This window comes from Telmatherina bonti, assembly GCF_933228915.1.
Source record: "Telmatherina bonti genome assembly, chromosome: 6".
Classification (NCBI taxonomy): domain Eukaryota; kingdom Metazoa; phylum Chordata; class Actinopteri; order Atheriniformes; family Telmatherinidae; genus Telmatherina; species Telmatherina bonti.
This window is the reverse complement of record NC_136624.1, coordinates 36,923,938-36,939,245: the sequence shown is the minus strand read 5'-3', so window position 1 is coordinate 36,939,245 and position 15,308 is coordinate 36,923,938. Positions and strand designations below refer to the sequence as shown.

The 15,308-nt window shown below is 38.1% G+C and overlaps 1 protein-coding gene across 1 annotated transcript; it reads left to right on the top strand.

The window, feature by feature from the left end:
• Positions 1–218: 218 nt before the first annotated feature.
• LOC306757637 (rac GTPase-activating protein 1-like) lies at positions 219–10,179 on the top strand (the record flags this gene model as incomplete). The annotated part of the gene is made up of 16 exons (XM_079242750.1): positions 219–300; positions 1,075–1,277; positions 1,485–1,639; positions 1,916–1,988; positions 2,093–2,146; positions 2,302–2,379; positions 2,511–2,628; positions 2,808–2,944; positions 3,047–3,211; positions 3,291–3,386; positions 3,568–3,766; positions 3,911–4,016; positions 4,100–4,232; positions 4,590–4,698; positions 6,527–6,617; positions 10,104–10,179. The coding sequence occupies 16 exons, from the start codon at positions 219–221 to the stop codon at positions 10,177–10,179; spliced, it is 1,875 nt and encodes a 624-aa protein (XP_079098876.1).
• Between the last annotated feature and the right edge of the window lie 5,129 nt (positions 10,180–15,308).

Genomic DNA, 15,308 nt, shown 5'->3' with positions numbered 1-15,308 from the left:
ACCATATTACATCTTGTTCTGTGCTTATACTGTTTATTTATTCACTAAGTTCTATAAATGTAATGAAAGGATTGTTTCTCATTAAAACACCAAGTTGGAGCTACTTTAACGCCAACAAGATATGGCTAAAACAGAAGTTGTAGTACTTTCTGGATAACTACATTTTCTCTGCTAATCTAAGGTGATATCTTTGGATAAGACAGCAGCACCGAGACACCATGGAGTCTGTGGTGAACCTGTGTAACCAGTTCCAGAGTCTCAGAGACCAGGTGGACGGTCTCAATGAGAGCATTGAACCACGTAAGTTATTTCAAGCTTTGTTGTGGTATTTGCCAGGAATTTTGGGTCCTATAAAAGACAATGACACAGATGCCACCACTTGATCATAAATTTTAGATTTGTTTTTGCTTCAATTGCTTCAAGCTGATATATATCTAAAATAAAAAAATAAATAAAAATAATAATAATTTAAAATATATATATATATATATATATATATATATATATATATATATAAATAATCACAGTTAAATCACAGTGCATACATTTAACAGTTTAATCAGTTTATATTACTGCTATATGTTATTACAACTTTTGAAAAAAGTTATTTTTAATGATGGTTTAATGATTTTTCTTATATAGTTTGTACATCTTTTTGGGCCCCGATCAAGTCATGGGGCTCTTCTCTTCCTAATTTCCCCCCCCATATGGCGCCTCTGATCACACTGCACATATTTGTGCAGCTTCAGCGTTATAGTTAGTACAAGTGAAATGGTTGCATTTTTGTCATTTGGATCCTAAAAAGTGATATTTAGTGAATCAAAACCAACAAAAATTACATTCTGTTAATAGATATTTAGCACTAACTTTCCTACTTTTAATTTAGTCGATTAAAGATCATATCAGCTGTTTATATACAAATAAGTCATTTATTCACTCTCAATAAGTGTCACTGTCTTTTTGTCCTTTTTTTTTTTTTTTTTAATGTATTAACTGTGAAAAATATTTCTGTTCAAGTTCTTACACATTAGATGTACATAATACAACACTATATTTTCTGTTTTGTTAATGCAGAGTTTCTCCAGTTGGCATTAAACTTTGAGGATTGCCGTAAGAGATGGTTGGTGGCAGACGAGGAGCTGGTTTCCTGTAAAGAGATTCTGGCCAAAACCGAGACAGAAAGGGGGGCCCTGGAGGTCAAACTAAAACATGCTAGGAACCAGGTGGATGTGGAGATCCGCCGTCGACAGAAGGCAGAGGCTGTCTACGAGAAACTAGTTGGTGTCACACAAATTTTGAATCTTGTGAAGTTAAATGGTTGTTTATGGAATATTGCAAAAAGCGAACCGGCAGATTTTTCTGTCTACATAATGAGCATTAACATCAGTCACCTAATTCAGCATGCACTTGTTTGTTTTAACTAACTATATGATATTTCTCTGTGGACCTATTTCTGTCAACTTGTGGCTTCCTTGGTGTAAAAGGAGCGGCAGCTACAGCTGATCAGGGAGCTGCTGATTGCAGAGAACAATGGAAGCAGTGTCCATTTAAGCGAGGAGCAGCGGTCAGCCCTGGCCTTCCTTAGTGCCCACTCCCAGGCAGCACAAGCTGCCAAAGCCAACATGAACTCCAGCCGGAGGTTAGAAATGTCTAATCTGGTTCTGAAGAAAATGTTCTGCATCTTTGTTTAGAATAGAATAGAATCCCTTTATTGTCTTTATACAAATGTTATGTACAATGAGAGAAACTGAGAGCAATGAAGTGGAAAAAAAAAATCTGGTTTCAAGTTGAAATTTACATGACTAAACAAGATGAAAATGTTGATTTGTGTAATATGATTAAAAATGTGGAATTTACAACAATATGATGGAGCCACAACACATCCTTTACTAATTCCTTTCGATCTGTTTTACAGATTAAGTAGAATTGATGAATCTGCTTCTTCAGTGCTGTCAGACATCAGCTATGACCAAACAAATGATTCTTTGGTAAATGTTTTCTTTTTTTTTGTTTGTTTGTTTCAAATAGAGTAACGGCAGATTTCATAAAGGCTTGAGAAGTAATATTTTCCCTCTCATTATTTTCCCTGAAGGACTGGGATTCTTCCGTCATGAAGAATGTGAGACTGCAGAAACGGCAGAAGCGAGTGAGTCATGTTCTTACTCACATATTGGCTCAAAGCCTGCTTGCTCTCACTGATGATCTTATGATTTAGATATTTTGTCTCAAGGGAGGCTTAAATGCAGTTAATGAGTAAATATATTAACCTTAACTAACCTAAAACAATATTTTAATCCACAGCAATCCTCCAGGAAACACTCAGAAATTCCTCCCCAGGCCTTAAAAAAGCCCCGCTCCACCGGACGTCCATCAGACAGGGTAATACTGACCTCTGCAGTTGACTGTGTTCCATGACATTTTAAAAACATTATGTTTATGTGAGCTGAGTTTAGATAATTATGGTCATGTTTTATGAAAATTACATGAAAAATCTTGTTTATGAAATGTAGATTAATGAATCAATCGTGGCCAAGACGACCATCACCGTGCCTGCAAATGGTGGTGTGGTGGAGGCCGTCTCCACCATTGAAACTGTGCCTTACAGGACACGCAGCAGAAAAAGGAGCGGTGAGATTACGTTTATTTTCTACCTCATTTTTCTTATCTAAATCTATTAATTAAACTTGTAAAGTCCTATAAACAGTCTGCTTAAAACCCTCATTGCATCATTGAGTTTATTCTGCTTTACACGTTTCCTCAGTGGTTTTTTGAGCTGACCAACATGATTTTGCCTCCAGTTGCTCCAGTTTTGGCTGACTCCACCACTACTGACCAATCTGAGACGATCAGCGAGGCTCCCAGCACACCAATCTCCGATTTCCCAGCCCAGCTCCAAACTCCTCGAGCCAGAGGGGGAAAGAAGCACCACTTCATTCCTAAAACAGTAAGACTGAAGTCTTGTTGAGGAAACAGACTTTATTACTTCTCTTGTAAGCACAAGCAGTTGTTTAGTTAGATTTTAATCGCTCTCCTCGACATCATTAAGGTGATAAAGTCTGAGTTCTGTGGGCCATGTGGAAGAAGAACAAAGTTTGGCAAGCTGTATCTTCGCTGCCAGGACTGCCGGGTGGTGACACATCCAGAGTGTCGCGACCACTGTCCCCTCCCCTGTAATCCCACTGCTATTGGTACTCCCTTTAAGAGTGCAGAGGTACAGGTTTCCATTTCCTATATGCATGCTACCGCTACTAAAATGTTTTGCACGTACTGAAACGTTGTTTTTTGTGAAGGCCACTCTGGCTGACTTTGCTCCAGCCACCTCCCCGATGATCCCCGCTTTGGTAATCTACTGCATTAAAGAGATCGAGCGCAGAGGACTTCATGAGGTGAGATCAGGGCTTTATTAATGTCTGTGTTTACTTCTCACCTCCATGTTAACACTAATTCTTTCCTTCAAGCCATAACAATAGATAATTTCTCTCTAATTAGTAATTAAATTTAGTGTGATAAGAGTATCGCAGGCTGTGGATAATGACAGCTGGTTTCTTTATCTGTTCTTTGCCCCAGGTTGGCCTCTACAGAGTCTCTGGTCATGAGCGCATGGTGAAAGAGCTGAAGGAGAAGCTCATTAGAGGAAAGACTCTGCCTCCTCTTAACAAAGTGGAGGACATCAATGTTATTACAGGCGTCCTCAAAGACTTTCTTAGAAACCTTCCAGAGCCACTCCTCACCTTCCACCTCAACAAAACCTTTTTGGAAGCAGCTGGTGAGATTTGTTTTGCGACCTTAACTTCTCGGATTTAGTCTCATCGTAAATAATGTTCAGAATGAGGATTTGCAGTGAAAGACGAGGAGAAAGTGATCATTGTGGTGGTGGTGTTTTTTTAAACTACTTATGTTTCCTTTCCAGAAATCCAGGATGATGGCAACTGTCTTGCTCTGTTATATCAGACTATTAATGAGCTGCCTCAACCCAACCGAGACACACTGGCCTGTCTGATGATCCACCTGCTGAAGTAATTTGCATGACTCAAATTTCAGTATTTCTGCATGTTGTTGTTAGATCAGAACTTTCAGCTATGAAAACTATTTTTTTTAGGGTATCTCAAAGTGTGGATACTAAGATGGATGTAAATAACCTGGCCAGGGTGTTTGGTCCGACCCTGGTGGGCCACGCCGTTGCTGATCCAGACCCCATGACGATCCTGCATGACACCAGTCGACAACCAAGGGTAACTTGACGAAGAAAAAATAATTCCCTGGTTCAGGGGTTGAGAACTTTGGCCAACGTCCTGAAAGTTTTCCATGTCTTCCTGTTCCAACACCCCAGATTCAAATGAATGAATTAGTTTTCAGATCTTGATAAGCTGTTGTATCTGTTTGATGTGGACCACAGATACATGGAAAACCTGCAGGATTGTGGCCCTCAAGGACCAGGGTTCCCCACCCCTGTCCTAGTTTATGTTTATGCACCTTAATGCTCATGAAACAACACATGGTTGAGGATGTACAAGTTTTTGTTTTTACTTAAAGATGAATAATTTTTGTGCTTTTAACCAGAAAAACTGGATGTCTTCTATTTTTTACAGGTTGTAGAGCGCTTGCTTAGTATTTCAGAGAGCTACTGGAGTCGCTTTGCTTATCCAGATAACATGGGCATGGATCGAGATCGCCACACTGACATCCCAAGCCAGAAAGGTAAATTACTGAACAGTGAGAAAACATGAATGCCACAACATTAAACTCTGAGTTTCATTACATTTTAGAAAGTCATTTAACAAGTTGGCATGGTATGATGGCCTCAACACACACGTTAAGGTGCATCCCCATTAAGTGGGCTCACTTCTGCTACACTGTTAGTCTAGTGCACAGATTTTTTGAAAACTCTCTATTCCCCTTTAGAATCCATATTTAGACATGCAAAATGGTGTTTTAGATATTTCACAGGAAACAATATCTAGAAATCTATCCACACCAGGAGCCAGTCCCTGCATGCACATAGGGGCCGCCACCTCCCAGCCGTAAAGCTGCTGCGCTGGACCCCGCACCACCCAAACAGGAGCAGTCGCCCTGGCAACAGCCCCCAGACCAAACAGGCAGAGCCCCCAGCGTGCAGGATCCCCATCAGGAAAACACTGGAGTTAAAAACAGCAGTTAAATAACCTTAAGAAACAGTAATTAGAAATATGAACAACAATTATAAAAATAAATATAAAATGATTTCACAATAATGTTAAAAAGAAGAAGTTAAACAACATAATTTAAAAATAAAGTAAAATAAACAAAATAAAGTTAAATTCACCTTAAAAGCTAAACAGGTGGGTCTTGAGGCTCTTCTTAAAAACATCACCAATCTTTGCAGCCAAGGCTCTCTAGAAGGCTGTTCCACAGTCGAGGACCATAATAATGGAAAAAGGTCTAAAAGGCCGGTACCAGAGGACCTCAGGGTCCTCGAGGGCTCATAATTAAAAAAATGGTCAGATAAATAAGAAGGCCCAACACTATTTAGACATTTATAAATGAGTAAAAGAATCTTAAAATCTATCCTGAAACACACAGGAAGCCAATGCAGCAATTTTAAGACTGGTGCAACGTGTTCCCGCCCTCTGGTCCTCGTTCCGCTGAATTCTGCTGTAATTGTAAGCAGGAAACAGACTTTTTGGGAAGACCAGAGAGCAGGGCGTTACAGTAATCTAATCTACTGGAAATAAAAGCATCAGCACCTCTGTGCTGGGAAGAGAGAGAAGTAGGCGGACTCTGGCGATTTTTTTTTAATTTTATTTTTTTATTTTTATTTTTTTTTAAAGAAGATAAAAACCTGTTTTTGTTACGTTTAGTTATGTAAAGTCCAGCTCAGAGTCAAGAAGAACACCCAGATTTCTCACACTGTGAGGGATTACAAGGATCTCTTTCTTGCCTTCAGGACCGACAATTAAAACTTCACTTTTCTCCTGGTTGAGCTGTAAAAGGTTTTCTGCCATCCATGACTTTATATCTGAAATACAGTTTAAAAGAACATTAAGTGGCTCTAAGCCATCAGGAGACACGGCGATGTAAAGCTGTGTGTCATCCGCATAGCTGTAGAAATCAACACAGTGTCTCTTGATGATGTCCCCAAGTGGCAACATATCCAGGTTAAAAAGTACTGGGCCTACGATTGATCCTTGGGGAACCCCACATTTGATTTTATAGGTTTATGTATCATCATGGACAAAAAATAGGACTCTAGCAGGAAGTTTATCTGTCAATAACTGTCTGTTGTACATGCACAAACACAGGGAGTAATCTGAATTTCATGTAGTTTGATCTTCTGCTAAAATGATCTTTTATAGTGACTGTAAATCCAGACGGCATTTCTGGTTCCTTCTTTCTCTGCCATACATAAATTCACAAACAGGCTCGACAGTTCTGACACATCTTACATCTGTGTAATTACTCTGAATGGAGAAATATGTTCAAGATAGAAATGACATTTTTTAACATGTAAAGTAAACATCTGAAACTATTGTCCTTCTATTCTCTGCAGTGAGTATACTGGGACCAGTGACAACTCCAGAACATCAGATAATGGCTAAAACACCCTCCTCCAGCTCACTGTCTCAGCGCATGACCAGCTTGTAAGTTTACACTGTCTTATATATATATATATATATATATATATATATTACATTTCTTCTGTGTTGCTTATTTTACACTGCAACAATATTCAGGGAATAATAAAAACAATCAATTCCAACAGGTGAACAACGCCGATATAAAACAGGACCGCTTTATTCTTACGCAGTTTTCATTCAGGGGGAAATACCGATCATATCAGATTGACTTACTGGCTCCCATGAATCCTCCATTGAAATTTAGGCCATGTATACATGTAGCCAGGTTTACCCCTCTACTGCGTAAATCATGTTGATCATCGTTGCTTGTTTACAGCGGTAGTTTCACCTTTACGGCAGTCACAAATGTCGGCTTAAACCTGTTAATAAGCAGCGGCTAAAAACTATTTCCATGAATCTGTGAATTCATAACACACACAAGACACACACCACCTTGTCCTGTAAAAAAAACCTGTCCACACCTAACTGCATAAGCCCATTGTTACGTACGTTCAGAGGGTATCCATGCCATTTCTGGGTATAAACACTGGTCGCACATGTGACGTTGAGCATTTTGTCACAGGCAGTGACATTTTGAAACCTAAAGCCCCGGTTACATATGTCCACACGTAGATGCTCAAACGTAGTATTCGTAAATCTTTACTTTGGTCAGAGGTTTTTCAAAGAATCGTTTTTAATGCCGTAAATCTGAGCTTTCGTGTGGATGACAACAAGTCAAATAGTAGAAAAATATCTTTGTCTTCTGAGATACCTAGCTACACGTGCACATGGCCTTAATTGAGAGAAGATTTATTTTGTATTTATACATGTATTTATTTAAATGTGCGGTTCTTTGGTCTTGGCGTCTTAGCTTTTTACATTCCGATCTTGTTGCTTTAGATGGTATGAACTAGTCGTAATGATGCCACACTGAAGACAGATGTGAGGGAAAGTACAGGCTGTTCTCGACTTACGTCGTTTCAACTTTACGACACTCATTAAATAAATGTAAAGAAAAAAAGTAGAGCAAGTTTCAAAATTACAAGGGTCCATATAAGCTCTTACGACACGTAACACGGAGGATTAGATGACGCCTCAGTGTGTATTTTAATTGCCTGTACCATTTTTCTATTAATATGATGTATAATACATGTATTTAGATTTGTTTGAAAAAATATGCTAGCAAGGCCCCAGAATGGTGACACCAAAAAGAGGAAAGAGACAGAAGCTTATCTTGGCTTTAGATGCTACTATGTGCTCTATTACTGGCTATATCAGGGGTCGGCAACCCGCGGCTCTAGAGCCGCATGCGGCTCCCTGGAGCTTTTTTGAAAAAGTTTTTTTTTTAAAAATGGAAAAAGATATATATTTTTGTTTTGATCTGGTTCTGTAGGAGGACAAACACTCTTAATGTTTTCTAATGCTGTAAAAATGTGTAGAATAAATATTAAATTTCAACATTTCTGTCAAGGAAGATTTGCGTCATAGCCTGCGACACACGTAGCCTATCAATCAGCAGGGCAGGATGTCATGCAGGTGTTTGTTGTCAACAAACCGGGGCTGTGTGATGCGCCATGGATCCAAAAGGGAAAAAGAGAAAAATAACCGAGGAGAACAGAGGATTCAACGTTTCTTGGACCGAATCATTTGCATTCATTGCCAATGCGGAAGGATTGCCTGAATGTTTGCTCTGTAGCGAGAAGTTGTCAAATAACAAAAAGAGTCATGTGGAAAGACATTTCCAGGGAAAGCATGCTACATTTGCAGCCAGTACCCAGTTGGGAGTGACACAAAAAGTGCGATTGCATTACTTCTGGAGAAATTAGAGAAGCGCAAAAATAGATTTAAGTGGATTGCATCTCCAAACTCCACTACTGCTGCAAGTTTTGTTGCAACCTGGGAGATAATAAAGCATAGGAAACCGTACACAGATGGTGACTACATGAAGGAGTCAGTCATCAACATATCAGGACACGTATTTGCTAACTTCAAAAACAAAACCGAGATCATACAGAAAATCAAAGACATACCCCTCTCCGCTAAGACAGTGGAGGAAAGGACCATTAAAATGGCGGCAACATCACCGATCAGCAAATTAAGGACATTAATTCAGCACGAGTTACATCTTACATGTTGAGAAGCTGACCAGTGATGTCCGAAAATAGAAGTCACATTAAACGGGTAAGAACATAATCCTTCCTAGACACATATTGAGTAACAAAGTGGAGGTTTTTATAAAAATGATTTCTGATTTTTGTCAGTATATATCTGGAATGACACTTGGTAACGGTGCTCAGGTCGGAGGATAGCTGCGTTGGTTGCGTGTCTAAAGAGAAGAGGATGCTGCTGCGTTTTACCCTTGCACTGACTTGCTTGGCATTTGCACAGTAATCAAACTGTATTAATTTGATTTGTTTTTTTTTTTTTATAAATGCAGGCTGCGTTTTATTGCGCTCAGTTTGTTGCCCAGATAAGGGGCGCGTTATGCACATTCCATTTTTTGTTTTTTCGAATCCTCAAAATAAAAATGACATAAAAAAAATCGGATTTCTATATTGCATTTTTTATTTCATCAAAGCAACGAAACATAACTCATTAATATAGTAATGAAGTTAAACATGAGACGGCATCGTACAACAGAGTCGTCACGTGGTGCGTCATTCTCTACAGGATGCACTGCGGGGAAAATAAACATATCATTAAGGCTCATTATGTATTTGTAGCCAACTTAGTCATTTTGATAGTAGGCTAATATAGATACATAAAGCATGTGTTGCCTTCATGATAAGGCTTATATTAGGCTTTTAATTTTTTGCGGCTCTGGACATATTTGTTTTTTTGGTCCAGTATGACTCTTTCAACATTTTGGGTTGCCGACCCCTGGGCTATACAGTCTGCCATATACTTTATGGTTTATACTTTATGGTCATTTTAGTTAATAATTAAAAAAATATTTGGTCTTAGCTTCTGTATTCAATAACATTAAAAACTGTTAATCTCTATTTATTGAAGTTAAATTTTACAATATTCTAACTTTGGCATCTGATCTATGTGTATAAGTCAGAGGTGTTCAAGTTTGATCTCCAATCTACAAACCTGAAACTATTAGATGCAATCAAAAAAATGTCTCGTTACCAGACCTGATGAGCTGAACGACATGCAGAAGAGGAAATTTAGCTGTTTGATTCAGTTGTGTTGGAGAAGAGATTCATCTGAGAGTTTCAGGATGGTAGATCTCGAGGACCAGACTTGGGCAGTCCTGGTCTAGATACAAAACTATGGCATAATTTTATGTATATATGAAACAATTTACATGAAGAAAGTGATGAACAGTCACATTATTCTTTACAAACTGAAGAATAAAGATGCAAAAGTGCTTCGATTCTTTTTGCAAATTTTTCAACTAAATGTAGAAAATACAGCTGTTTTAGGTTTTTGTGTTTTAAAATAACTATTTTATACTAATTTAAAGGTTAACATTTTTATTCCCCGACATTTTTTTATCTTTAGATTTGGGAGCAGGAGCAAAGCCACCTCTGCATCTCTCTGTCAGGGCTCCTTCTTCGCTTCGCCACAGCTGAAGTAACGGCAGTGAAAAGAAAACTATTCATATTTCTGGACGTCTAATATGCAGTAACTGAATGTGTGTTTTTATAATTATTGTGCAATTGTGGTTTCAGTTTTATTGCCTAAATTTATATTTGAACTAACAGAATTAGTTTATTGTAACCTTGGACTAATATTGTTTTATTACTGACCAAAGCTGCGGTGGTGTCTGTTATCACATGATATTTTCTATTTTTGACGACAGCAAACATTTTAAAAAGTGCTGAGAAGTGACTAGGAACTGCTTGTTTTGTGGTGTCTCTTTGAGCCTGTGGTTATAACCACAGTGGAAAACACAAGCTAATTGAACAGAGAAGTTATCGGCCAGTGTTTTTGTTTGCTTTGTCATTCAGCTTTTCATTTAACATTGTTTTATTTTTATGTGAATTTGATGCGTATTAATCATGATTTCATCTGATCAGTTCAACAATGCTTCTCTGTATAAACACTGATACTGGTTGAGAATGAAGTTGCGGTTTTGCACTCCATGTAAAAGCAAATCAGTTTCCTACTGCACCACTAGAGGCTGCTGTTGCACCGATTTTGATATGCAACTTCTGACTTTACTGTATTTTAGGCACATAACTAGTATGATACTGTAGTTCTTCACACAAAATGTTGTTCTGACTACTAAAGATGATTCAGAGGAATACCAAAGTAAAACTGGAACTACTTTGATGTGAGAACAGATTTGCATAAAAGTCACATTGTGGATAAACTGTCACATCTTTACCCTCCTAACATCGCTGACTGTCTGCATTGTTTTCTATAAAAGCTTAAAATATAACTTGGGCAGTTATGCTAGGTTATGTTGGCTAATGATTTGTAAAGACATACCTTTCTTATATTGTTACATTCTACATGTAAAAAACCATCTCCATGCTGCTCTTACTCTCACTTTAGCCAAGTTTTGTCATGACGACAATAGAGTCAAGTATTCATTATATCAAAGTTGACAAAAAATAAAAAGTGTTTCCTAAAGAAAACCAAATCTAGCTATGTGTTAGGTTGTAAGACCGCTCGACTTCCGGCATTGTTTTATAAATACATCATATATTTTTGTACACTTATTTGATGAAATATTGTGTAATTGAATGTCTAACCAAAGATCTGTAACTGATTAACCCTCATTCATTTGTCTTGGCTTACATAATATGGCTAAGCTAAAAATAAAACCTTGGAAAAACTGTTTTTTGTTGCTTTATTTACCCATAAGATGTTAATGTTGGGCGAATAATCTATTTGAAAGGGTAGAAATGTGCTTTTTTGTGGGAGAATAATGGTTTTATTTAAACTGCAGCGGCAAGAATAGTGGAACAAAGTTTGCTAATTGTTGCTATACAGTGTAGAAGTCAGTCTGGGATTGTGGACAAGCTGAAGTTGACCTTATCCAATCTCTAGTATGTGACAAAATGGGTTTTTATTTAAAAAAAAAAAAAAAAAAAGTCTTCATGTGCAAGTTGTAAAATGCATGAATCTTTCAATACTGTATTTTATCAGACAGGACCAGAGGTGGGCCGCAGTCCTGCGGATGTTCAGAGTTTCCCGGCTGCAACACGCCTGACTCAAATCAGTGGGAAATTAGCAGACTTTGATGTCAAGCTCTTCACAACTCTGTTGATCAGGTCTGATGTGTGTTGCAGCAGGGAAACTGCTAACACTTGCAGGACGGCGGAGTTGCCCACCCCTGGGATGGGTGGATTTGACAGGCAGCCACTGAGTTAACATCTTTAACCTGACTTCAAGCAGCCAGTGTAGACACCTGCTACATGCTGCACAACTACAGCTTGACACATATAGGCTGCATTTAAAGAGAATCAATAGCAGCAATAACTAAACCTTATGACTTGAGTAATTATTGATTATTTTCAACGTTCAGAGAAGGTGGTTTCAGCTCTGATGTTTCTTTCGGCATCGCTGCCTGCAGTTCAGTGTATAAATAGAGAAATTAAGTGGTACTGCTGTTGTTACGTCTTTACCAGCTTACATTGTAATTTATTTAAGAGCTGTTAATTGGACTAGTTACTCATTTGGCCCTTGTTGGTCCCACAGCAGAGCAGAGCTCTATCACTGCACACTGGGGCATGCTGGAATATGGAGCTGCACAGACACACCACACATAGCCAGCTGTTTGATGTCTGCAGCAGGCGAGCGTATGCTGCACCATACAGCATAAATAAACACACAATCCCCCGGTGAGAGGACAGATCGACACACAGGAGACCTTATTTCAGGCTAATGAACTATTAATGTTGATTTGAAATTCAAACATTTTTGCAGGCTCTTCTCTGCAGTTATTCCTGGCAGAGTGTGTGTTTGAGGCAGGAATAAAGGAAACGAGAACAAACTAATTTGGGTAAAGTCTGCACACTATATTTTCCACAACCCCCTCACAAACACACACACAGACACACATTTTTCTTTATATCTTCTGAAATGTCCCCATGAAGATATAAAGAACTATTAACCATAGCTTTTTAACCCCTTCATGCCTGTTTTTGCAAATTTATGACAAACTACTTCTGGGCTTTTTATTTAGTTTTATTATTAAATTGATTTATTTTATTTATCTATTTGCCTCTACTTGCTCTTATTTTTAGATTAATTTTCTATGCACTTTAGCTAATCTTGTGGCATTAAAATGTTATGCAAATAAATTGAATTTATATTTTATTATTATTAGCCTATAATTAGTTTATTATGTTTTTATTTATTTATTTGGTCTTTTCTTTTAGATTAGTTTCTGAAATTTTTGGGCTGCAAAATGGTGCAGTGGTTCGTATTGCAGCAAGAATGTCTGAGGGGAGGTTCCAGCAATGGCCTGACTGTGTGGAATTTGCATGTTTGGGCTCTCTGTGGTTACTAACACATGCTGAGTAAACTAGTTACTCTAAATTGTCCCTCCGAGTGAGCGTGAGCATGCATGGTATCTGTGTGGTGCTGTGATGGACTTGCAACCTGTCCAGGGTGTACCCTTCCTCTCGCCCAGTGATTGCTGGGGTAGACTCCAGCTTCCCTGCAGAGTAACTGGACGAAGTGATTAAGAAAATGAATGGAGGTTCCTGTATTTACTTAATTCTTATACAGCTGGAAATAAATTCAGACGTTAAGAGCTCATCACAACTGAATACAGAATCCTGACATGTAACACCAAGTGTTAACCTCAGATGACACAATGGACTTTTATTTATAGGCAGCCTCTGTAAGGTTTTGGTCCCCATAATTATAGAAAGACACAAACATATGCATGCTTCACACCAAACAGCTGGAGTTAGAGTTCAGGAGGTCTGAAGTGTTGCTAAAGCGCCGTATTAAATGAAGCCGTATAAAATGTATGTCAGTGGGTTCAGCCTGGCTTAGCACTCTTTATAATAACTGCTAATGGAATAACTATAAGATGTATAAATGATCCCTGCTTTAATTCATAATAATGTTGAACCTCATCGCCTGCCCATTCAGCCTAATAGATTATGGAAATAGCTGTAATGACTATTGGAACAATGGGCCAAATTGTATTATCACTCAGTGCCACGTCAGCGTTGGAATAAAGGGTGCTGTACTTTTGTTCTTCCACTGAAGATGTAAAATAACAGTGGCTTGCATTTAATTTCCAGCAGAACAAAGTGAAGACTTAAACCTGCTCCATGTATTCACAACATAATCACTTAATGTTTATCCATGTCAATTACGGGATTTGGGTTTAGATTATTTGTGGAAATAAAATCCGTATTTCCTGCATGCAACCTACATTTAGAAGTGCTCCTTATCCAAGATACTCATCTGATGCATGAAAACAATAATAAGGAAAACATTTTCCTTTTGTTTATTTCTAGTAAGGCAATAGCCACTTATCTATTACTATATTATTACTATGGTTATTATTATTTATTATTACTTTTATTACTATTTAGTTTTTTTTACAAGTCATTTAAATACTTTACAAACTCTTAATAAACAAATTATTAAAACGAGATAATGTGAACAACATGTAAATGGTTGTAAATATTAATAAACCCTTTTAAGGGGATGTGTTGTGTTGAGAAGTGATTTGAATGGAGATAGCTCAGTACAGTCTCTGATTGAAGGTGGCAGCGAGCTCCAGAGAGAGCAGGCTGCAGTGGAGAAGACTGTCTCTACAGGTTCTTGATCCGAAATGGGGGGTGAGTTGGACTCAGGATGGAGAGCAGGATTTAGGGAGTTCTAAGGTCTGAGGAACTTGTTTATGGAGGGCTTTGAAAGTGAGGAGAAGGACTTTAAACCTGATGAAATGAGGGATGGGATGCCAGTGGAGGTTTTTTGGGACAGGGGAGATGTGGTCCTAGATGTGGGATTGGGTGAGAAGGTGTGATTTCTGAATGTAATGGAGTTTATTGAGGAGTTTGGAGAATAAACCAGGGCTACTCAATTAGATATTCAGGTGAGCCAGATTTTCAAATAAAAAAAATTATCAGAGCTTTTACATTACATAAAGTAATGTAAAATAAATCAGTCAAAATGAATAAATAAATAAGATACATTTACATTTTGAAAAGTAAGTAGTTTATTATCTTTTCCATTTTAAATTCAGTCCCACATGACAAGGGCAAATGCACAAAATAAAATAATGAAAATTCCAGTTAGAGCCTATTTTCTCCTAACTTTTAACATTAAAAGGTCATATCAAACTAAACTCCTTGTGGTGCCTCCTCACATTATAATCTTTAAACACTGACACACACTCATTTCATATTAAACACATCGGATTGGTGCTCGAATGTGACAGCAAAATAAACGAATACTTATCGGTCCAGGCGGGGTTAAATCTGCGGTTTTTGTTGTCAGTTTTGCGTTTTGGGACAGAGAGCGACAGTCTTGCTAGCGTTACTCTACAACTTCAAAACACAACAATGCACGCTGGGGTTGACGTTGCTAGGCAACCAAGTGTTGCATTCATGGTCTGCACAACTGTAGGATTGTAAACTACTTGATCCGTGAAGGAATGACTGAAGGTTCTTGATTAATATCTTTATTCTTTTACATAAGCTGGGTCACATAGAGGTTAGTTCTGGGCCACATGAGGCCTGCGGGCCGCTTTTTGAAGAGGCCTGGAATAAACCATAGCGGAGGTTG